At 41.2% G+C, this 25,535-nt stretch overlaps 2 protein-coding genes across 3 annotated transcripts in view; both read right to left on the reverse strand.

The window, feature by feature from the left end:
- LOC109397908 (transcriptional coactivator yorkie) overlaps window positions 1-22,116 on the reverse strand; it is a gene marked incomplete at its 3' end in the record, with an annotated part of 113,239 nt that extends 91,123 nt beyond the window's left edge. For both annotated transcript variants that reach the window (XM_062853931.1, XM_062853930.1), the window contains 1 exon segment: window positions 19,636-22,116. In XM_062853931.1, coding sequence (XP_062709915.1) covers window positions 19,636-20,354 — 719 coding nt within the window.
- LOC109397934 (transmembrane emp24 domain-containing protein 5) overlaps window positions 1-25,535 on the reverse strand; it is a 548,078-nt gene that overhangs the window by 500,676 nt on the left and 21,867 nt on the right. The window lies entirely within an intron of this gene.

Raw genomic sequence — 25,535 nt, forward strand, 5'->3', positions numbered from 1 at the left:
TCGATAATAAGCCTACAAATCGGCAACCCGCGAACTGTGCCGCATCATTTTCATGATAATCTTATCAGTGCTCTATCTATCAGCTTACGTCTACTGAACGGCAACCCACGCACCAAAGTGGACATCCCAGCATGAACTTGCGTAGACGCAGTGGTAATACGGTATATACCGTCTACCATGGCCATGGGCGAGCAGTTGCATCATCACTTCCTTCTCCCTTCTCACATTAAGCTGCAATCTGACGTTGCAGGCGTCATTCTGCACAACATAGAAGGTCGTGTGTTAGTTTGACCAAATGACCCACTTTGACTTTTAGATCGGGAATCCGACGCCAGAGTTCCCAATAACTGAACAGGTCTACTGAACATAATCGTTTGATCCTCCTCTATCAGGCCCTCAACTTCCACCCTGACCCTTGATCTTCTTATTACCACCGACCGACATTCCACGCCTCACATTTCAGCATTTCCCTGCGGAGCGGTGCGATGGTGGTACGTTGTTGTTAGCTTTGTTGATTCATAATTAGTTAGCGTCCCGTCCCTCTTCCAGCCGAGTTCCCAAGAACGATCGACCCTTCAAAAACCAAATTTTCGTTCTTGCGCTTGAATGAAGGTTTTTCATCCAATTGCTTTTGAAGTCCTTCTCTTTCATCATTGTTCATTCGGCTCGGCTTCCCTTACCAATTTTGAACTAAATTTTACCTGTTGCGATAACATTTCGATGACGTTTCGGTTCAGGTTCATTTAACAACCGAATTGCCTACACCCGTGTGTGTATGATCATTTGCGTCAACCGGTCGTCCGTTGTCGCGCCGGTCCGATCCGTATTGTGGATGTATAGTAAAGTCTTCTGTGCTGCAGTTATTGTTTGCACAAGTGGCTCTGATGGTCGCGCTTGCTTGTTACCGTGCCCGGTAACGGACGGACGGGTTTCTTATTCGGCTTGGGTGTGCAGTTTCTAACCACTTTTGCCGTTGCTGTTGTCTTTGTTGTTGTTGGTCTACTTATGCCTACTTTATGAAACGACAACAATTACCATCGGAAAAATAAATGATACCAATGGAATTTCCAGTTTTGCTTGCTCAGGATCATGTGACGCTATCGTAGGGAAATGGTTGCTATTTCTGTTGCGTGGCTACGGTTGTTGTTTGTTGTTGAAGGCTTTTTGGACGGATTGTCGTTTAACCCTCCTTTGGCATTAGGGTCATTTTTGACCCAAATCGTACACTACGTCAGCGAGCTGCTGCCAACGTGATGCAAAAGGAAGGTTAATCTGATTTATACATTGTAAAAATAACCTGAAGCCTTGATAGATTTCGTTTTTTTTTCTTTCTGGCGTAACTTCTCAATTGCGGTGGACTTTGTATCTTTCTATCTACTCTCTCTATCTTCTATTCATATAAACTCGTGTATAAATGTTCGTAGCCGTTAGAACCAGAAACGAGTTGAAAAAAAAAAACCGTTTTCCTATCTCCCAACTTTACACCACAGTCAGTGGTATCTCACCCACAATCTACGTAAACAGCGAACAGTGCCGCACCTTCACAGTAATCCACCACCTTTCGCCTACCGAACGGCATTTACGCACCAACGTGAACCTTCTGCCATACAGCAGTCTCCCAAAACCACCCTGATATGCCAGCATGAACTTGTGTAGATTGTTTACACAGATCGAAGAGCATGGGATATCACAGAAGTTTACATGACATATCATGTAAAAGTCATAAAATATCATGTAAACTCCCATTATGTGTCATGTGATTCAGCATGACTCTGAGAGTTTACATGAAATATAACACAAATTTATAAGATATATCATGTAAACCATCATAACATAACAATAGATTAACATGACTAAAATAAAGTTTACATTACGTGTAAATATCATTATTTTTATCTGTGTACCGTGGGCAAGCGATTGCAATCATCACTTTTTCCCCTTTACCTCATTGTCATGCAATCTGACGTAGCAGGCATCATTTCCGTGTAAAAATAAAACTACTAAGGATTTCACGATATAACAAAATCACCAACCACTGAAGATGTCTGCTTGTCGCAAGCAGTCAGCTCTTTATCGGTTCCTTGTATGAGTGTAAATGATATGGTAACGATAACCATAGGATGTACTTAACCAACCACCAATGCATGGGATACAATTTGAAAAGTATGCGCTAAAGTTGAACCGTCTACATAACGGTCCGTGTATGGTGTTGGTTTATTAGGGTAGAGTAGAAACTACTTTCGGTCAATCAAAGCCCAAACTGAAGCTAACATTCCAACTGCGGCAGAGTTCACTTTTTCATGATTTTTTGGGATACATCATTCTTAATCGTTTTTGAGTTATGCGAAATATTTTCTCCTGCGGTCTAGTAATACCTCTTTCGATTCTTCCAGGGATTTTTCAAATTATCCCTTCATGGCTTCATTGAGATATTTTTTCAATGAACTTCTCTTAAACTTCCTCCAGAAAGTCCTCATGGGGTTTTAATAGTAATTGCAGAGACTTCTCCACCAATCTCTCCTAGGATTTCTCTAGAAATTGCTATTGGGATTCCTTCAGGAATTCCTAGTGGGATTATTCAAGACAATCTTCTTGGGATTTTTACAGAAGTTCCTCCGGTGATTTTTCCAGGAATTCCTTCAGAGGTTATATTCAGGTAATCCTCGAGAAATTCCTCATGGGATTTATCTAGGAGCGCCTATTGGCCTTGCATTTGGAATTCGAGCAACAGCAAGTTCTCCTAGAATTCTTTAAGGAATTGTAACTGTGGTACCTACGAGGGATTGCTCTAGAGTTTTCTTGTAGCATTCTTGCTGGGATGCTTTTTGACAATCTTCCTAGATTTTTTCCGGAAATCCCTTCGGTGTTTCTTCCAGAGATTACATCAAGGATTTATCCGGGACTTCCTCCAGGGATTTCATCCCCCAGAATACCTTGACCGATTTTTCCAAGGAGAACTGTAGGTATTTATTCAAGCAACTTTTTTTTTTGGATTCCTGATGGGGTTTCTCCAATAATTCCTGTAGTGATTCCACTAGCAAAATTAAACTAGGATTTCTCTAAAAAATCCTGAGAGACGAACCAGCCAAGGGCTGAAAGTCCCTTTAATAAAGACAAATCAATCAATCAATTAAAAAATCCTTCTATGATACCGTGATTTCGGGTGAATTTGATCGATGTGAGGGCCATTTTTATTTGTTAAAAACAAATCTTCAAACCTAAAACAATTTGAAGAAACTAACCATCATCTGACTCAAAGAGTATTGAATGATGAGTTTACATGTTTTACAGCCAATTAGTAACACATTTCTGTAAAAAATACAAGATTTTCCGAAACTGCAAGTTGGGTGAGCTTCAAAGACACTTTTAAGCTTTGGTTACCGTTGATCTATCGTACATGTAATGAATATTCAAATGAATGTTTATAGCTGCCAATTATTCGCTAAACCTGATTTTGTTATCAAAAGTTCTATAAATATTGAAATTTATGCATAAAATGTTCTTTTCCGGAAGTGATCACATATTGAGTATGAAAATTGCATACTTTCAGGCGTTTTCTTTGGATTTACTCAACTTTAAACTTAAATAATTAAAAATTTAGAAAACTTGTAAAAGTTTTGCGTAGCTTTTCGCATTCTGGGGTGGTTAATTCAGGAGGAAAACATATTTCAGCACTTACAAAAACATTCCATTTACTGATCAATTTCACCCCGAGAGCAAAATTTTTGATTTTTTATTTCAAATGATTTTTATTACTATAAAATGATTTGCAATGAAAGTTTCAACCTCGTTGACTGATGAAAACCGTGATCGTACTTGTTTTAAGTCATTAAGTTTGACCATATCGATAACTATTCAAAAATTAGGCTCTACAAACTGTGAAAAGTGATCAACTTCACCCGAAATCACGGTACCTTCCAGAACTCTATGAACTTCTACAGTAATTCCTTCAAGAACTCTTGGTGTGATCCTCCAGGAACATCTACAGAGATTTAATCCAGAAATATCTGCTGGGATCACTCAAGCAATTGCAATTGTAGTTCTTCCATCTATTTATGCTAGGACTCCTTCAGATAGCAGAGATGCAGGCCTAGTCCCAGTTGGGACGTTACGCCAAGAAGAAGAAAAAGAATGTCCCTCGAATTCTTTTCCCATCTTGTCCACGTTTATTTTGGGCACAACATGAAGTTCATTCCCGTCACACCTGCTACGTGACAGTATGGTACATAGAACGGTCAAAAATTATTATATAACTGTAGTTGTGTATTCGAAAGTCAGTCAAATTCTTCGCAATCCAAATCAAATCACGTGTTTCAAGTATTATTGAGCAGAAAGCTTTTAAATTGAGATAGATGTAGCTTCAGAATAATGACCAAAATATTTCGCCCACCAGATCATAAAACGCCATCACAGTGTGACGAAGAAACTCATACACACATTCTCCTGCATCTTCCCTGGGACGAAGACAAGTTGTTGTTTATAATTTACCGACGGAGAAAATCAATTTATTTCATTGATAGGCTACATCTTTTTGTTTCCAACTAATGAGTCATTGGCAAAGGTAAACTGGAATATCTTTAATGATGTGATGTGTCGGGAATTATCGCATGTGGTGAAGAAAATGTCTTCCCTGTTAGAAATTTAGGCCATTTCTTATCCCTCACCAAGAACGTTGACTTTGTTAAGTCTGCCTCTCTAACAATGCTGACCATCAGTGAAAAATGCTTGAGAAATGAATAAAACACAATAAGAAATCAATGGGAGGCATACGTAATGACTGAAATTGCGAAAAAATCTACGTAGTTCTGGTGGGGTTTGAACCACGTCTCTCTAAGTTCGCTAGGCAGGGCGCGTTAACCAATTTTGCCACAAAACAGGTAACGCTTCTGTGAAGCAGAGAGCCATCCTGAATCCAACACCCGCCTCACTCCACGTTAGATGTCCCCTTCCAACGCTCTCTGAGCGTTCAGTGAGAGTATGTTGCCCATCCACAGCACACGCAGAAATCGATGTAGGATAACCTTGGGTAATACGCACCCCCGGGGCAAAACGCCCTCACGCTATTTCACTATATAGGTGAAGTTCCGTCAGATGCAAGCAAACGAGACGTAAAATTGAGCCGAACAAGCCCAAGAATGACGAAAATATTCGAATGAAAAGCGTGGAAAACGATGATTTTCCACATTTGGAAAGATTGTCTAATTTGAAGCGCACGCAGCTTAAGCGATTGCGCGCCGATTATATGGAATCAACCTTTTAACTACCATCCGCCTCCTACACCTTCCATTTGCTGCCGTCAATAGTAAGATGGAGCCGCCTGGTATTCCATCAGAATTCAAAGCGGAAAATGCCAGAGGTCGTATTGCCCCACCTCAAGGTGCGTTTTGCCCCCAACAGTTTGTCAGCACCCAAAACGTAATTTTTTTTAAATTGTTAATTTGATTCGGTTAAATTGATATCACGCGGAGCAGAAGTTGGCGCCACTTAGTTAAATAAGTAATAGTTATTTATGTAACGAGTTGCAAAAAGTTGATTTTTTCAGCACGAGTCGTACAATTATCCAACGAGGCTTGCCGAGTTGGATAAATACGAAGAGTGCTAAAAAGTCGAGTTTTGCAACGAGTTCCATACAAAATTTTATGCAATGATTTTTTCATTATACAGCTCATTTGAGTTGCATAATGTTCATGATGCAACTCAAATGAGTTGCATAATGAACATTATGCAACTATTTTACATTATGCAACTCATTTCAGTTGCATAATGAACCGGTACGGAAAAGTTGGTCATTATTATACTGAAATGAGTAGTATAAAAAAGAAATTATGATACTGAATCGCATAAACTAACTTTCAATACGCAAGACACCCATAAAATCATCATATTCTTAATGATTGGGCCACGTTTGCTTAGGGCAGAGGTTCCCAAACTTTTTGCTACCGCGGCGCCTTTTGAAATTTTCAAAAATGTCGCGGCACACCATTAACTTTTTACAAAGATCTTCTATCATTTTGGCCTTGATTTTACAACACTTGTGACCATGCGTTTTTCAATGCATGTACTTGGGATATCAAGTACGTTGTTTTATCAAATACGAGCTATCATTCTTCTATGTGCTGAAACATATGCATCAAAATTACGCGGATATGTTCAGAGTTGTCGAATTTCTTTGCTTATCATTGCCTGTCCAAAAACTCGCCAAGTCTGCTCTGATTTAAAGCTAACCACATGCAGTTCAACATTTCAAGTACAAATTGCATAAAAAAACTTAAATATAAAGTTTCCGTTAAATTAAAAAAAATGTTCTAAAAATGCATTTCTATTTTGAAAGAAAATTGCTTGAAGAATCACAGAATTTTATAAAAAAAAAAAACAAAAATTCCGGACGATTGCAATGCAAAACTTCCAAATTTGTTAAACAATCTATAGTCTGCCAAATTTGGAAAAAATATATTTATTTTTATTTTATTTTTTTTATTTGGCATTTTGATTGTTTCGAACCACTGTCACTGGTGATAGGACATTTTTCCAAAATTGACATACAAATGGGTTTTTAAATTTGGAAAAATGTGTTAATTTTTTAATTTCATACAAAAGAGCAGCTTTTCCTGAGCCACTATGATTTTTTTTTCAGAATTTTAGAACTTAATTTTGGTACCTAAAATCAATTTAAAAGAATTTTTTTGAAACCACCTTTTGACAGCTAAGCAACTGTTTGACAGCTCCGCCCAGTACAAAATGCGACGAGGGGTGATTCGACAAATTGCTCCCATACAAACTTCAAAGTGATTTTTAAATAGGTTCCCGGGCACCAAAATTACTGAAAATTTGGATTTCGGCTCAGTTTAACATGTAGATTCAGAATATGGAATTATCTCAACATCGCTAAAGAAGCCAATTCGACGCAGAATTGCTTTACGATAGTGATGTTAGTAAAAATATCGTCACGAAGCGTTTGTGGCAGCATGAAGATGAGGAGATTGAAGAAAAATCCTTGAAATATTTACTTTGTATTGCAAGCTATTGATAGAATCGAAAACTAAGCTGAATCATCAAAAGACAAAAAAAAAACAACAGAATCTTAATGAAAATATGCAGAACTTCAAAAATATGATAATTTGATAAAAAAAATTCGATGTTTCATGAGGTTATCAGAAATTACATTCATGGAAGATCGGAAGATTTTGGAATATTTTTTAATAACAAATTTTGACCGAGGAAAACCCTTTTGAGTGATTTTTTTAGAAGTCTTCATAAAAAAGGCAAACTTTGAAATACAGGGGATGGCCAAAATGTTTGGGATAGGCAACTTTTTTTTCTCTCACAAAAAAGTTCAACAAGCTATAACTTTCTATAGAGAGCATCAAAAAAGTGGTAGTGCTGTTGGGTAGTGGACGCTCTCGGTAATGACCCACTTAAATTAATTTTATTTGGGTGTTATCGGATTAATTGCCCTTCAGGCAATTAATTAGAGAATGTGTATTACCACTGTGTTAATGGGAAAAGAATTGTGAAAGGATTCTGACCCATGAAAGGAAGAAATATAGTAAAAAATATTTCTTGATTATGAAGTGTTACTTCTATATGCGGAGCGGTGCAATGGCATCCCCCGTTGTTCAGTGTAGATAGTGCGGTATCATGAGAAACCACCTTTGTATGCGGGATTATCGCATCTTTTTTGTGTAGTGATTTTGTTTGCAATGGTGGTGAGTACTGACCTGCCGTTCAACGTACGATTGTCCTATGTTATATGGGAACCCCATATGTATATGGGACAATTATTTGATGAATGGCAGTGACTGAGTGATTCATATCCACTTGAAATGTGCGAGAATAACTCAATATATTCGGGCGTCCGTTATAGTCGCTGGTAAATAAACAAGTACTGCATGATTGTGCAACAGTGTTCTGTACCAGTTTGGCCGTGATGAGACCAATAATGAGATACTGCAATATGGTGTTAGACTGTGCGCTATCTCTAATACGTGTACCTACCGGCGGAGGAACACGCAGTTTGGGGTCTTTTGTATTGCAATACAATCGTGCGATCGATCGATTGAGTGTATGTATTGCAAATTATTTGGTCTCTGTATAGAGTCAAAAGGGTGAAATGCTTTTTGTGGACATTTGCTATGCAAGAGGTGTTTTCTGGGTGTATGGCATTAGTGCATCAGAAAATATATCTGTATTTCAAATTAACCACTATTTGGTATTTTTATCCTAAATATTGAACCATTGCCACAAGTGGCAGTGGATTCTTTTTAATGATTTGCAATATGAGCAGTGTTAGCTTGAATTGTTAAACAAATTTTCTTATATTACGATAATGAAAGAGTGAATACATTTGAGAACTTTTGCGTACATGGGGTATCTTATGGGTGTATGATAATATGTGCGCCACTGAAATATCCCTGTTATTGCAATTTGTTCATAATATTGTATTAACTCATTTTTTGCTTTTGGTAGTCAAAAGCTAGTATGTTGGTCGGCCAACAATTACTATCAAACCTTACGGAGTGATTTGACTGGAATTGATCAATCTTGATCTAGGACGTCATTCGGGTCGGTCGGTTGGGGTTAGATTTTTTTTCCTAGCTAAGCGGTTATTTTGTTTGGACACGATGACCGAATGTTAGGTCTCTCTAGTAGTTTTGCACAGCATTCGGGCAACTTCTGGAAAGCATTAACTGGACGTGCTAAAGGAGGAACCCTACGTGCTGGACAAAAACTACAGAGCTTGGAACCACTGGCAACAAATAGTGATGATTCTAGTTTTGCCGCCAAGGGCAAAAACTATGAAAAAAGAGAAAAAAAGCAAATCCGCAAAGCTGCTTTGACGGACCTGCCTACTTTTTCTGGGGAAGCGAGCACTTCAATATCCTCGTTGCGTTTGTAATTTAGGCTGAAAAAGGCTATTTTACGAATGCACTGACGGATGAACTGCTGAAGTGTTCAACAACCTTGTATCAAATGCCAGCCAATTCATTCATCCAAAACCTTGGTTCTGGACAGATATGGCAAAATCTGGTCTTCTCCGGAGAATCAGTACAGCCATAGCTGGCTGAACCAGTGTTTGTTAGTGATTAATGAGAAGGCGGTGGTTGATTTTAAGCTCGTATTAAGGCAACATAATCTCGACCAAAACATAATTTGTTTGTGCGTTCCACGGAATGCAGTTGAAGATTGTTTTCAAAACGATGTTTTGAATCGATTAGTTTTTCAGAATACCAATATTCTGGCAAACTTTTAGAAGATCAACAAAGTCATACCAACTGAAAATGGACAATATTTGTTCTTTTTGAGTATTTTGTGATTTATTGATCTTTATTGATGAAGCTGATTCTCGTACTCAGAAAGGCGCGTCCTGTTCTACTGCTGTAAAACATGACATGCCAACAGAGTGTGAGAATTTGCTCATAAATCATTCTCAGTATCCCTTCGGGGGTGCAGAAATGAATTATTCTGTAGTAAAGATTCAATTAGAATTTCAACTTTGAATGTTCTGGTAGAATATTTCCTACGTGTGCGTACATTCTTTCTAACGAGCAATTCTTCGGAGGTGCTTGTATGAAATCAATCATCCCTTTCCAATTCCCCTTTCCCTTTTCCCATTCCCTCTTCCCTCAGGTAAGTGATGATTGGCTATGACGTGCGAGGCACAAATCTCCCATTCGATGGAGAACGTGCCGCCTGAGCCTATGTTCTGATACCTGATTGATAGAATCGAAAACTAAGCTGAATCATCAAAAGACAAAAAAAAAACAACAGAATCTTAATGAAAATATGCAGAACTTCAAAAATATGATAATTTGATAAAAAAAATTCGATGTTTCATGAGGTTATCAGAAATTACATTCATGGAAGATCGGAAGATTTTGGAATATTTTTTAATAACAAATTTTGACCGAGGAAAACCCTTTTGAGTGATTTTTTTAGAAGTCTTCATAAAAAAGGCAAACTTTGAAATACAGGGGATGGCCAAAATGTTTGGGATAGGCAACTTTTTTTTCTCTCACAAAAAAGTTCAACAAGCTATAACTTTCTATAGAGAGCATCAAAAAATCTCAAATTTTGACTGTTTGTCAAGCTATTATGTGTGCATCATTGGTACGAATTTGGGCTCGATTGATTAATATTTCGCAAAGTTAGAACCGTTCGGGTAAAACACTACTTTTCAGACAACTCATTTTTGAGCTGTCATATCTCGGAAACCAGTGAACCGAATTGAATGAAATTTTGAACGTAAACCAACTATAAGTAAATGCTTCACAAACTATTAAAACATAGGTACTTTTTAAACGTTGAAAAAAGTTATCATGGATTGACACTTTTTGGATTTTTCTCGAAATAATGTATTTTTTACATCAATGTCAATAAATTTTAGTGTTGATATTCAAAGATTTTCCACTTCTATTCTCAAGTTATCTCTAATCAGATATATTAGAGCGTATTTAGATTGAAGGAAGAACACATTTAGTAATGTTTGTGTGGTATTGTAAATTTGACTTATTTTCCTCTATATGGGTAAAAATTTCAAGGAGGCATAGTTGAAATGCTGGAGTGTGCGGTGGACGCGTCGTGGATCGAGTCGGTTCCGAATTTTTCGCTTCCCGTCGGCGCTAGTTCCCAATACACTTAAAGTTGATAATACATATTTTCTTTCATTTTTTGCATTTACACAAAAGAGTGAAAAGTGTTGGTTCGGGCTCGCCGGTCGAGAAAAATCCGGGCGCCGACAAGTGAGTCGCGTTCAGTGTATTTGTGTGTGGAATAGACTAAAGGTTTCTGCTCCCTAGTGGAGTGGAGACGCGCGATAGAATTTTCTTGTTGGCTAGTTTTTGCGTCGAAAAGTGGTCGGTTCTTAACGGCGGTTTGTGTATATTGATCCATTGTCAAATCATATCACCAACCATAGGTGACTCCCGGACTGACAATGTACCTTACCCTACTAACAAAAAAATCCTTCCTGAGACAAACGTGGAGATGCAGCGATTCGCGGTCTTTATAACAACGTTTGTCTTTACTAACATTCCCTCCCATCCTCGATGACCGTAAGGACGTGGCCGGCGCCGTTATTGACCCTATTAAAGTTTGGAGCTCTCGACCTGTGTGCATTGAGAATAGTAAGCTAGTCCTAAGCCCTATTCATTGGTTCCTTGTGCAATTTCGATTGCTCTGGTCAATCACGGAGTAGCAACTACGAATTGTGCGGTCATCTATGCTCATGCTCATGCTCATATATGGGTAAAAATTTCAATCCGGTATAACTTAATTCGCCGTGAGAAAATATTACATTTTATAACGTCGTATTAAGTATCAATATATTGTTGATAAACGTTAAAAAAATCATTCAATTCGGTTCACGCGTTTCCGAGATATGACAGTTCAAAAATTAGTTGTCTATATAATAGTGTTTTACCCGAACGGTTCTAACTTCGCAAAAAATTAATCAATCGAGCCCAAATTTGTACCAATGATGCACATATAATAGGTTGACAAACAGTCAAAATTTGAGATTTTTTGATGCACTCTATGAAAAGTTACAGCATGTTGATTTTTTTTTTGTGGGAGAAAAAAAGTTGCCTATCCCAAACATTTTGGCCATCCCCTGTATGTAGGGATTTTATGCAACTGTCAATGGTGGGGTGTATAAAACTATGCCAGTGCCCCAAAATAATCGTGCCAGCCAGCTGGAAGAAGCACTTCGAAGACTTATCGAACGGTGTATTGATGACTATCAAGCAATCCAACCACCAAGACTGGATAAGATAAAATGCCGTAAACAAGCTGAAGTTACCGCTCGAAAATCACAATGCAAGGCTTAAGGTGAAACGGGACGCCGTGTTATTTTTCCTATCTTGCCTCTCTTTCTAACAATTTGCCTCGCGATTTTGAAGATGGTAATCTCGAGTTCTATTGCACTGAAGATGATGAAAAACAATCAGCATGTGCAGTGCAAGTGAGCATACACAATGATAGGTTTTTGTTGCAAAATATGAAGTAGAATCTGAGATTACCATCTTAGTAGCAACAGAGCAATGGCGGATATTTACCCGACCGTCCCGTCCGCCCTTAAAAATCTCTAAACTCGTGGTGCACGACCTTTGTCCTATTCTGTTCAAGTTGGGACAAACCTATGTCGCATTGGGTAGAATATCGCAACAAATTCAGGTTGCGACATTGTCGTTATTGTTGCGCGATGGTTGAATTTTGATTCACTGGTGCCCGCACAATTAATAGTTGCTAGTACTCTGTGGGTCTCCAGTTAGCCTAGTTGTTAAGGCTATCTGGACACGGCGGGTTCGATTCCTGTTCCGGTCGGGAAAATTTTCTTGACTCGCTGGGCATAGCGTATTATTGTACTTGCTTCACAATATACAAATTCATGCAATGGTAGGCAAAGAAATCCCTTCAATTAATAATTGTGGAAGCGCTCAAAGAACACTAAGTTTAAGAGAGGCAGGCCAAGTCTCAGTGAGGACGTAGAGCCATAAAAAAGAAGAAGAAGACTGCTCTGTGGTTGACCAGAGTAACCGAAATTGCACGGACAACCAATGAATAGGACTTAAGATTACCTAAGCATTCTTAATGTGCATTGTTTAAGAGGTCCCAGTTTAGGGAAGCCAATAAGAAGAAGAACGGCTGTATCGCCCTTACGGTCACCGAGAAAGGGAAGGAATTTTGTTAAAACAACCCTCGTTACAAAAACCAAGAACCTCTGCATCTCCACGATTCTGTCAGTGAGAAATATTTCTAGCGTAACATGTGATAATGGCCTAAGTCAAAAATGTAAACAAACGAGATTTGACGTTATTCCTAGCAAGTGTCACGTAATCTATCGATACACTTCCTCACCCACGCCAAAAACCTATTTTAACATGTCTTATTATATGATTTTTAAAGGGCCTAAGTAAATTTTTAGTTCCATTTGTGCCTAAGTCGACGTAAAAGGGCTCAAGTTGGACTAGATCTCATATTTACTTTGGCCCTTTGACATATTACATGGATTTTCCTTGGTTTCGATTCAAATCTGATTCTTTCTTGTATAATCTCGTAAACATATGCAAACTAACTTCTTTTTGCTCCATATTAGCTCAATTCAAAAGGGCCTAAGTCGATTCGTAGTTGGTCAAAGGGCCAATGAACTAGAGCCTAAATGATTTGCTTATTGTCAAAGAGCCAAAGTGTTGGGGCCCAAGTCCATAAAAAAAATTGAAAAGGGCCAATGTTCATTGCTGTTTGAGAATTATTTTTTTTTATACTACATTCAGGTTTTTTTTACGCGGGGGATAGGGTCTGGGACCATTTGGGCAGGAGCACCTATTTTGGGCACTTGCTGCTATAACTCAGTCAATTTTGAACCGATTGACTTGATTTTTGAGACACGATCAGATAGGCACAGTATCTAGCCATGTTCAAAAAATCAAGTCAATCGGTTTGAAATTGACTGAGTTGTAGTAGCAAGTGCCCAAAATAGGTGCTCCTGCCCAAATGGTCCCAGACCCTACGTACCGCGTAAAAAAAAACTCAGTTCAAAATCCAAAAAAACCGCGTAAAAAAATCTCACCATTTCTCGACGAATCATGCAAAAATAAGACGATGATTTTTTTCTTTGTAAGGAGTTTTCATTTAGGTGGCCGCGTAAATGAAAACCGCGTAAAAAAACCTGACTGTAATGTCAATGTAGTATGCTATTTTTGTCGCTAGACAGCATGCAGGGAGCAGTTATGCGCGTCATTTGCTGCATAAGTGTAACTAATACAGTGTTTGATTTCTAAAGAGGTTTATGAATATACATGGAAATATTCTCAAGCAGATTTCTCAATGTTAACATTTGAGACTAAAGCCCTTATCACATGTTACGCTAGATTTTAAAGAGAGCAGACATCCAAGTCCAGTTCTAGAACTGTGCAAGGAATGTAACGGTGATTTGAAATGGTAAAAGGAAGGGATTTGAGAGGGTTAAAATTTCTAATGCTCTCATAGGACTTGCAGGGACTTCAGAGGCTTTCAGAAGAGCTGCAAAGAGGTTCATAAAGAGTTTCAAAGAGTTGTAATGAGTTACGAGGCTTTTCAAGTCGTCGTTTCTAAAGGTTTCATTGAGCTTGAGCGGTGTTTTCGTGAAGTCTACGGGAGCATCAGGGAAATTTCCTGAGAGATGTCAAGACGTTTCGGTGTTTCAGTGGATTTCAGAGAGTTTTGGAAGACCTCAGGGGGCTTCAATGAAGTTGCATTGATAGTGTTTCGAGATGTTTTAGGGAATTTCTATAGGCTTCAGTCGTATTAGGTATATGAAATCTACGGAGTCTTAGGCAGTTTTCTATGGGGTTTCAAGACGTTTTGAGGTGATTCAGTGGATTTAAGGGAGTTAAGGTGTTTCAGGGAGCGTCGATAAAAGGGAAAATCTATGGACGCTTCGGGGAGTTTTCTGAAACATTGCAACACATTTGGAGAGGCTTCAGGGGTTTCTGACGGAGTTTAAAAAAAGTCGATGGAGCCTCAGAATAGGAGGGAGGGATTTTCAAGGCATTTACTTCAGGAGGTTTCACTGCGTTTCGGTGGATTTCAGGGGGTTTGAGGGGTCTACTTCAGCACAGTTTAAGAGAAGTTTACGAGGGTCTCAAGGGGATTTTTAAATAGATTTAAAAAGGTTCAGTGAATTTTAGGGAATGAGCACAAGCCTTACTCGTAATACAGTAAGAGATCACTTGTTACCCTTGTAGATCCAATGACCTTTACTCAAGAAACTCTTGGATAACCTCAGACTGCCTCCCACTCTAACTCAAACGCGCTTCATGCGTCCCTCAATTCCCCTCTTTGCAACTTTTCCTGATTTTTTCCAAGCATTATTATGTTTTATTAACGTATTTCTGTAGTTACGATGCCCGAAAACATGAGAATGACAAAAGGTGGTAGAAGATTTTTTTTTTCGGATGTGCTAGGTCAGTGGTGTTCAGGCTGGAGGATACCGCTGGCCAAATTTGCAATTCGGGATCGACCTGCGGGCCGCATAAAACATCGATGCACAAAAACAACAAGAAGAACAATTCTAAAGCATATTTATTAACCGTTATGTGTCTGACAAAATTTTTGCTTTTTTCTACACCGTGCTTTTCAAATGGGCGCTGGGTACCCGGGTACCCTGTCGGCCACATAAGGGTTAAAGATCTGAACTGTTCAATTTAGATTCATAAGTTTGGTTGAGAAAAACGTTTGAGCTTCAAATTGAAATTCAAACAAACAATTTAGAAGTTGCCCCTAGAGTTGCCTTGAAGCCACTTCAAGAGCTTGTCAAGCAGCTTTTACAAGAATTTCTTTTGAATCGCTCCAAAAAGGTTTGCTGGATTTTCTCCTGAAGTTTCTTGTAGAGTTGCTCCAGAAGGTTTTCGAGAAATTTTTTGAAGTTTTTTTTAGTTTTTCTAGAACTTCTCTTAGATTTGCCTTTGGAACTGCCCCGAAGTTACTTCAGGAATTTCTCATTAATCATTTCCAAGAATTTCTCCTAGAATAGCTTCCGGATTTTTCCGAAAATTTTAAAGGAGTTTTTTGAAGATTTTAGTAAATTCTTTCCATAAGTCTTTTTCTAAAGTTGATGAAATACTTCATCATTAAATTTCTTCAAAAATTAGATTTTTAACAATTGTTTCCGGAAGTTTCTTCAAGATTATCTTCTAAAGTTGCTGCATAAGTTGTTTCAAATTTTCCTCAGGCGTTCTAGGCATCTTTTGTGTCTTGATGCAGTTGGTCCTGGAATCTTGTTTGTAGTTACTTCAGAAAATTCTCTTTTTGTTGCTCGAGGAATTTATTCTAAAGTTGTTTAAGAAATTGCTGTTAGAGTGGCACCAGAACATTTTTCCAGGAGATGCTCCTACAATTTCATTGCAGTATCGCCACAACTTTCTCATTGAGTTTCTTCAGGTTTATTTTCTCCAGGATGATGTGAGTTTCTCCATATATTTCGTTTAGAGTTGCTTAAAATTTTTCTCCAATAATGGTTTTCCAAAAATGCATCCAAAAGTTTCTCCAAAAGGGCACAGGAGACTCTTTATGAATCTCGCCTGAGATTTTTTTTCTTTAAGTTCGTTCAGGAGTCTCGCTTGGACAATTCAAATTGGATTCGTAAGTTTTGTTTTGAGTCTTATAATAGAAACTTAAACAAACAGTGACAATTAAACAATATTGGCAACCAAGTTGAGATTTGTTGAGAATTTTGTAAAAAACTTCGTGTTTTTATACAGTTTCTTACCGATTTTGGCAACACGAGGTGATTTTTATGTTGCCAAATTGGGGTGTTGCCAAAATCGGTAATTTTTTTTTTTGCAGATTATTTTTAAGTTTTGTTCGTCAATTTGGCTTATATTTCAAATATGGACTATTCACAAGTTATAAAACGATCCCTGTAGGTGACGTTCATAAATTACGTCATGATTTCAGTAACAAATTTTGAAAACGACGTATAATCAATGGTGTAGCATTGATTATACGTCGTTTTCAAAATTTGTTACTGATTTGTGAAATTGTTGATTTTGGAAAATTTAATGAATTTTGATTTTTTGCAGAAAAGTAAGGCTAAAATATAAATACATTTACAAATACAAACGATTTTTCGGTAAAAATTTTTGGTCAAAATTTTTTGTTGCCAAAATCGGTAAAAAATTGTTGCCAAAATCGGGTGTTGCCAAAATCGGTAAGAAATTGTTGCCAAAAACGGGTGTTGCCAAAATCGGTAAGAAACTGTATTCTTCGGAAAGGCGAAATGTGAAATATTTGCTCAGCGTTACATTGACTGCGCTTAAAAACTGCAACTAATTTTTAAATGATTCAAGATTACATTTTTAACAAACTTTCATTTGATTCGTACCAATTATAAATAACTATAAGCTGGCTTCGTGACTTAGCTGAAATGCCGAAATATTTCGGAGTTGCGATTTCGAATCTTACCAGAACGGATTGATCTTTTTGTTTATTTATCATTTAATTTGTTAACCTGTGAACATTTATCAGCATTTTTTTTTGTTTGATTTCTAAATAAATTTAACGAGTTATTTCAAATAATCGTTCAAAATTTTCGATTCGTCTTAAAGTACTCCGCAGGCCGAATCATAAGGCGCGGGCCGCAGGATGAGCACCACTATGCTAGGTCATCCAAACTGTTCTTGATTTACAACATAAAGTTACCATTACACTTTTTACATCATACAAAACTTCGATATGTAATCCAGGTTGTCCAATGAATCTTCTGATAGCTTATTCAAACAACTTAATATTAGTTGTGATGTTCTAGGTCATCCAAACTATTAAGTTTAGAATATAGGATCTGCAGCTGCAAGAGTTTATTGTTTGGTTGTATAGAGTTATGTTACATGTTATGCTAGACAAATGGGAGCTCATAGAATAACAAAGATTATGCGATATTTTCAAGATTTAAGAATTATCCAAAGTGTTCTGCAATTCAGAACATCAAATCTACAGCCGTAACAACAACTGTTTTGCTAGTTTGAGTTACGCAACATTAACAACCGTAAGGACTGTACTGCCGTTTTACGCCCAATTATTGTCCCATGTTTATAGGGGTTCCCATACAACATGGGACAATGACGCGTAGAACGTCAGAGTACCTCCGGGAAGCTCAGAAACATTATGAAATACTTACAGGACTTCCTGCAGGTGTAGGAACTTCATGAAGCTATTCTTGAGTTCAGAACTGGAAGGTTATGCTATTATTTTCCTATCATATAATCCTGCTAGATGTACTACATTCACTCATGTTTACTGAGTTTATTGGGATGTTGACACTCATGTTAATAATGTTTGATATGTTGTAGATCTTCAGAGAAATCAGGACAATCACTATGCTTAGCTTAGACTAGAATATCAAATATACCAGGACGTAAGATCCAAGGGTGCAACTTCCGCTTCCGTTTCATAATCTTTATTATCAATTCTATACTTTAAAGCCCATGTAGGACCATAACTTTATTTTTTAAATTATAAGAAAACTTTACAAATATAATTGGGAAGTCATGCCATCCCAAAAGGACTTTGGAATGGTTCGTACAGTTCCAAGGGGGTTTTATATTATAGTTCGATATGTGACGTTGTTCATAGTTCAAATAACTACTGTAGCGGCTGTAGAATCAAGGACAGAATAGTTTGAACGACTCTGCAGGTCCCAAAAGAATACAGTAATATCTAATAGACTTCATATAGGTTCAGTGAGCATAAACAACGTTACACTGTATAACGTATTCGACTACTGTTACCAGTGTTGATCTGAGGTTCTGCTCTTCTGAGTAGTTGGGTGGATCTGGAATATCCCGTAAGAATTTTGGAATGGTACGTACAATTCCAACGCAGCCATAGATTATAGTAAGATAACAGATCATTGCGAAAATAACCACTATAAAGCTGTAGATGTCAAGGACTACATTCCAGGACAGTCTAAACGACCCTGTATATCTCAAGTGTTTAATATTAAAAAAAATAGTTCTTCAGTAAGTCCGGTAACCATATTTCATTAGGCACAGAGTAAACACAGAGTGACTACTGCTACAAGTTACAAGACCTCCTCTTTTAAGTAGTTTGTGATGGAATATGCCGAATGATTCATAATGCTAATCATTAATATAACCGCTGCCAATGTCCAAAAATTCAGGACAGTTTGGATGATACTAAATATCCCAAAAGTATATAAAACCATGTGTACCAGTCTTCAAGAAAGTTGTTGCAAAATCAGTAGAGTGGCTATAATAACTGCTTAGAGTATTATTACGAAGTTCTGTTACTCGGTGCTATTTGGGTTGATCTGGAATATATTTCCAAGAATTTCCATAGATTGTAGTTGGACAACACTTTATGACGAACATAAACTCTGTACAACTGTAGATGTCAACGACTAGACTCCAAGATAGTTTGAACGACCCTGAATATTCAAAATAGTATAAAATAATATCTATTAGTCTTCAAGCAGGACCTGTAGCACGGTTGATTATGAAACGTTTCTCTGTTAGCTGATATGGCTACTGCTGAGGTTCTGAACCTCAAGCTTGTTTGGATGAACTGCATTATCCTATATAATGTTAATCAGTGGCTGCCGAGTCTCCAAGGAATTCACGAATTAGAGCAAATTATGCAATACAACTATTTGTTGCTAAAATGAACAAAATTATTCCTGTAAATTTGAAGGATTGAATTACAGAACGGTTTGGAACACGTAGAACATCCAAAAATGTGATGATTTGTTCCGTATTCATTCAATGGGTTATTCAAATACGTATGAATTTAAATCATATCCCAAATCAGCATTTAGTGATACTGGAGAATTATATTTTTTTAATACTTTGTGTTTGGGATGTTCTAGGGTGTCAGTAATGATGTCCCAAACCCAATTACTCTGTTTTCCCTAATTGAGGAATGGGTTTACAATTAATTCTAAAGTCAAAGCTTTATCTAAAAAGCCCTAAAAATGCGACCCCTTCGGCCCCAAAGGGACATGCAACACTGTATTAGTCAATTATCTGTCTAGGATAAAGGATATCCCCAATACTTCAATATCTTAAAGAACTTCGATGAAAATCTTGAAAGGAATATACCTTGTATGTATCTATCTAGAATCTGCTACATATCGGTACTCACTTCAGATAGTAGATCCTGCCGTCCTGTGTCTTGGCTTGCTCCCAGCCGGGTGGCAGGTCGCCGTAGACGGCGTGCTGGTTGGACACGTCGTACGAGCGTCCCCGGCTGTGCAGAATGGCTTGTCTGGTGAGGCTTTGCTGCTGCGCCGCCTGTTGCTGTGCTTGCTGTTGCTGCTGGACGGCTGCGGCAGCCGAAGACCCATCGCCTCCACTACTGGCACCACCCCCGTTCACGCTGCCCGGCTGCTGTGTCTTATTGCTATTTACATTGCTACTGTTGTTGGCCGCTTGTTGCGCCGCATTGGCAGCGTTTATACTAGCGACCAAACCGGCGGGGATTTTGCCCAGGGACGCAGGACTGCTGTGCGCCCGGCTGTGATGGATGGGGAGGCCATTCGGGCCGGTGGTGACCCCACCCAGTATGGTCGTTCCGGAACCGAACGCCGAGTCGGCGGAATTTTCCCGCGAGTGTGAGACTGAGGGGGATTTGGACCCAGAGGACGGGGGTTTGAAGAACGAGTCGGGCAATTTTCGCATACGGAGCGGGATCTGTAGTGGGAGTCTGTTGCTAAGCGTTTTGTCGAACAGCTCGTTCAGCTTATCGTTGGAGTCTTTGGCCACCAGAAGGATGAGGTTTTCCTTTTTCCGGGCGCCATCGTTATCCTCCGAGGTGTTGCTGGTGGCGCTGCTGTTGTTGCCGGGGCTACCGTTGAACGCCATCTTGTGCCGTGGAGTGTTGTAGTGTAGGCCCGCCGTCGTGTGCAGTTATTTTGCTCTTGCCTGTGGGGACACAGTGTATATGGTGAGACACCAGCGAGAGAACGCTTAGCGCAGCAGCACACGCGAGAGAATGTGTGTTTGCGGCGATCGGTGCGCGCACGTCTCCTCCGTTTCTTGCTGTACTTGTTGCTCCACCGATGGTTGTTGTTGTTGTTGCTGTTGCTTTTGCTCCACACGCTGCTACGTCTCTTGATATTCTCGCGCTGCTGCGCGTATGTCTGCTCCGTCTTTTCAACTTTACTTAAGCGATAAAATTAGCTTTTCTTAATATTGCTTCCTTTATTTCTCGTTCTCTCGACTTTCGTCAACCGTGGCGCTGGCGAATAACCCGTGTGTCTCGTCGTCTGCGTTTGTGTGTATAAACCAGTCTTCTTGTTGTTCTTTATTGTCGTCGTGGTAATGGGGTCTCTCCTTCGCGTTACACACCAACCAGCTTAGCTTGCAGTATTTAATTTTTAAATTTATACCCCGCTCCTATAGCAGGCGTAGCCAACGTCGACGTCGTAAATGTGTATCAAAAACTTCTGGGATTTATATCCAAGCTGTAGAAAAGCACTTGATTTTCCCTAGACCGTGCTTCACTGCCGCGGCACCACTCGCAATCGATTATTTATATTTTCCAAATTTGGCTTAGGTCGCTTTCAAAATACGCAATTTCTTCTTCGACTCTTCCTGGTTCACTACTCAATCACTGCGATCACTACGGAGAAACAAGAGCTGCATCCACTGTACCATACCATTGCATTATGTTACGCAGCACTGAAAAAAATCATTAATTGAGCAAAAATTCCTTCTTCTCTTCTTCGCCCTTCCACTTGATTCGACTTAACTCTCAATTATGGCGAATTTCCTGCTATTTCTCCACACACTTCTTTTTGCGCAGACTGCACAATACAACAACTCTTTTCCTCTTTGTTGATTCGCCTGTTGCATACACTTATCCTCTATTCCTCCACTTCCTTCTTCGCTCTAATGTTTTCTCTGTTTTCAATCACTGCCGCCCCGCTCGTCTTCTCTCCTTTTCTCCACGTTCGCGTGAATGCCCTTCTCTCGCTAGGTGCGCGCAACGCGATCTACACTTCAACATCCACTGACCTCCGTCGAAAAGTGATCGCACAGAAATTCTATCGGCACGGTTCTACACTCCGCTCTTGAGCTTCAGGGTTCTTGCGCGCGTGACGATCACGACGACAACGACGATGATCACACCACAACCCGAACCACACGATTCACGAACGCGCGCCGCGATCACGAAGAAAGTTTCACACACTCTCCTGTCCGAATAATTGTGGAGCACTGCGCCTTCCCGGATGACGACGACCTACGCCGTTCAGAACCGACGAAAGCCAAATAAAAAGGAAACAGTCGAACAACCCTGCGTTCCCTGCGTTCGCTTTCCCTCGCCTTCCCTCAAGGTCCATAGGTCTGTCTGACCGAACCGACGACCGTCTGTGTATATCAGCACTTGCTCTTCCTCGATCCCTGGTGCTCCCCGTGACCGTACGGGATAGAGATGCACACCAGAAAATAATAATAAAAAAAAACACCGAACGGAATACGCAGCGACTGTGATTCTCCTCTCTAGCTCACTCTCTCTCCTCCTCGCCTCTTTTTCTATGCGCCGCCGTGAGACTCCACTTTACACCGGGAAGAGCAGGTTCGACGTCCGACCATACTCAGCGACAGATTCTACTTGACTAATTACCGACTGCATTGGATTGTGTGCTGATGGTGCCCCGTCCCGTTTGCGTGAAGTCACTTCGCCTGGTGGATACCTCTCTCATTGATCTCTCCGGAACCAATTCATTGAGAATTTCGCTCGCTCTCTCGCGGGCACCTCGCTCGACCCGTTGAGTCGATATATCTAGCTATCCGTTAAGTAGAGTGAATCCGATGGTACGTGGAGCTTATTTCCATTCCGTTGCTACGGCGATACGCCTGTGATGGGCCTTTCTGTATTGGTTCGGAGTAGACTGACTTCATATGGCGAAACGCGAGAGAACGGTTGTTGGGGTTTTGTTTGGATCGATGTGTTGCAATATCAATGACGAGGGGTGCATCAATGGTTTGAATGCGATCAAAACAAACGATTGATATTAATTAAATGTATGACTTTGCTTTTTTAGGGTGAGGATTTGACACAGAATATTTTTATGGTTGATTAAACGATGATACTTACTTTCGAAGTCTCGAACTTGTCTTAAAGCAACATGTCGCAGTCCTTGAAGTTCAGCGCATTTGCCTTCACAATCCTAGGAACTTGCTCAGAACGTCTAGTAACCTTCCTCTCAAAGCCCGAAGACTTCTTCTTGAAATTCCGAAGACTTTCCCTCGAAGTCTCAAGGACTTCCCCTCCAAGTCCCGAGGATTTCCCCTCCAAGTCCCGAGGACTTCCCCTCGAAGTCTCGAGAACTTCCCCTCGAAGTCTCGAGAACTTCCCCTCGAAGTCTCGAGAACTTTCCCTCGAAGTCCCGATGACTTTCCCTCGAAGTCCCGAGGACTTCCCCTCGATGTCCCGAGGACTTCCCGTCGAAGTCCCGAGGACTTCCCGTCGAAGTCCCGAGGACTTTCCCTCGAAGTCCCGAGGACTTCCCCTCGAAGTCCCGATGACTTTCCCTCGAAGTCCCGAGGACTTCCCCTCGATGTCCCGAGGACTTCCCCTCGAAGTCCCGAGGACTTCCCGTCGAAGTCCCGAGGACTTTCCCTCGATGTCCCGAGGACTTTCCCTCGAAGTCCCGAGGACTTTCCCTCGAAGTCCCGAGGACTTTCCCTCGAAGTCCCGAGGACTTTCCCGCGATGTCCCGAGGACTTCCCCTCGATGTCCCGAGGACTTTCCCTCGAAGTCCCGAGGACTTTCCCTCGAAGTCCCGAGGACTTTCCCTCGAAGTCCCGAGGACTTCCCCTCGATGTCCCGAGGACTTCCCTTTCGAAGTCCCGAGGACTTCCCTTTCGAAGTCCCGAGGACTTCCCTTTCGAAGTCCCGAGGACTTCCCTTTCGAAGTCCCGAGGACTTCCCTTTCGAAGTCCCGAGGACTTCCCTTTCGAAGTCCCGAGGACTTCCCTTTCGAAGTCCCGAGGACTTCCCTTTCGAAGTCCCGAGGACTTCCCTTCGAAGTCCCGAGGACTTCCCTTTCGAAGTCCCGAGGACTTCCCTTTCGAAGTCCCGAGGACTTCCCTTTCGAAGTCCCGAGGACTTCCCTTTCTAAGTCCCGAGGACTTCCCTTTCGAAATCCCGAGGACTTCCCTTTCGAAGTCCCGAGGACTTCCCTTTCGAAGTCCCGGAGGACTTCCCTTTCGAAGTCCCGAGGACTTCCCTTTCGAAGTCCCGAGGACTTCCCTTTCGAAGTCCCGAGGACTTCCCTTTCGAAGTCCCGAGGACTTCCCTTTCGAAGTCCCGAGGACTTCCCTTTCGAAGTCCCGAGGACTTCCCTTTCGAAGTCCCGAGGACTTCCCTTTCGAAGTCCCGAGGACTTCCCTTTCGAAGTCCCGAGGACTTCCCTTTCGAAGTCCCGAGGACTTCCCTTTCGAAGTCCCGAGGACTTCCCTTTCGAAGTCCCGAGGACTTCCCTTTCGAAGTCCCGAGGACTTCCCTTTCGAAGTCCCGAGGACTTCCCTTTCGAAGTCCCGAGGACTTCCCTTTCGAAGTCCCGAGGACTTCCCTTTCGAAGTCCCGAGGACTTCCCTTTCGAAGTCCCGAGGACTTCCCTTTCGAAGTCCCGAGGACTTCCCTTTCGAAGTCCCGAGGACTTCCCTTTCGAAGTCCCGAGGACTTCCCTTTCGAAGTCCCGAGGACTTCCCTTTCGAAGTCCCGAGGACTTCCCTTTCGAAGTCCCGAGGACTTCCCTTTCGAAGTCCCGAGGACTTCCCTTTCGAAGTCCCGAGGACTTCCCTTTCGAAGTCCCGAGGACTTCCCTTTCGAAGTCTCGAGGACTTCCCTTTCGAAGTCCCGAGGACTTCCCTTTCGAAGTCCCGAGGACTTCCCTTTCGAAGTCTCGAGGACTTCCCTTTCGAAGTCCCGAGGACTTCCCTTTCGAAGTCCTGAGGACTTCCCTTTCGAAGTCCTGAGGACTTCCCTTTCGAAGTCCTGAGGACTTCCCTTTCGAAGTCCTGAGGACTTCCCTTTCGAAGTCCTGAGGACTTCCCTTTCGAAGTACCGAGGACTTTCCTTTCGAAGTCCCGAGGACTTCCCTTTCGAAGTCCCGAGAACTTCCCTTTCGAAGTCCCGAGGACTTCCCTTTCGAAGTCCCGAGGACTTCCCTTTCGAAGTCTCGAGGACTTCCCTTTCGAAGTCCCGAGGACTTCCCTTTCGAAGTCCCGAGGACTTCCCTTTCTAAGTCCCGAGGACTTCCCTTTCGAAATCCCGAGGACTTCCCTTTCGAAGTCCCGAGTACTTCCCTTTCGAAATCCCGAGGACTTCCCTTTCGAAGTCCCGAGGACTTCCCTTTCGAAGTCCCGAGGACTTCCCTTTCGAAGTCCCGAGGACTTCCCTTTCGAAGTCCCGAGGACTTCCCTTTCGAAGTCCCGAGGACTTTCCTTTCGAATTCCCGAGGACTTCCCTTTCGAAGTCCCGAGGACTTCCCTTTCGAAGTCCCGAGGACTTCCTTTTTGAAGTCCCGAGGACTTCCCTTTCGAAGTCCCGAGGACTTCCCTTTCGAAGTCCCGAGGACTTCCCATTCGCAGTCCCGAGGACTTCCCTTTCGAAATCCTGAGGACTTCCCTTTCGAAGTCCCGAGGACTTCCCTTTCGAAGTCCCGAGGACTTCCCTTTCGAAGTCCCGAGGACTTCCCCTGGAATTCCCGAAGTCTCATGGACAAGCCCTCGAAGTCCCGAGGAGATCCTCTTGAACTCCTTGGGACTTGTCCTTGAAGACCCGGGAGCTTTCCTCCGAAGTCCTAGGGACTGCTCATCAAAATTCTGGGGACTTTCCCGCGAAGTCCTGGGGACTTTCCCGCGAAGTCCTGGGGACTTTCCCGCGAAGTTCTGGGGACTTTCCTGCGAAGTCCTGGGGACTTTCCCGCGAAGTCCTGGGGACTTTCCCACGAAGTCCTGGGGACTTTCCCGCGAAGTCCTGGGGACTTTCCCGCGAAGTCCTGGGGACTTTCCCTCCAAGTCCTGGGGACT

Source organism: Aedes albopictus, chromosome 2, assembly GCF_035046485.1.
Source record: "Aedes albopictus strain Foshan chromosome 2, AalbF5, whole genome shotgun sequence".
In the NCBI taxonomy this organism is placed as follows: domain Eukaryota; kingdom Metazoa; phylum Arthropoda; class Insecta; order Diptera; family Culicidae; genus Aedes; species Aedes albopictus.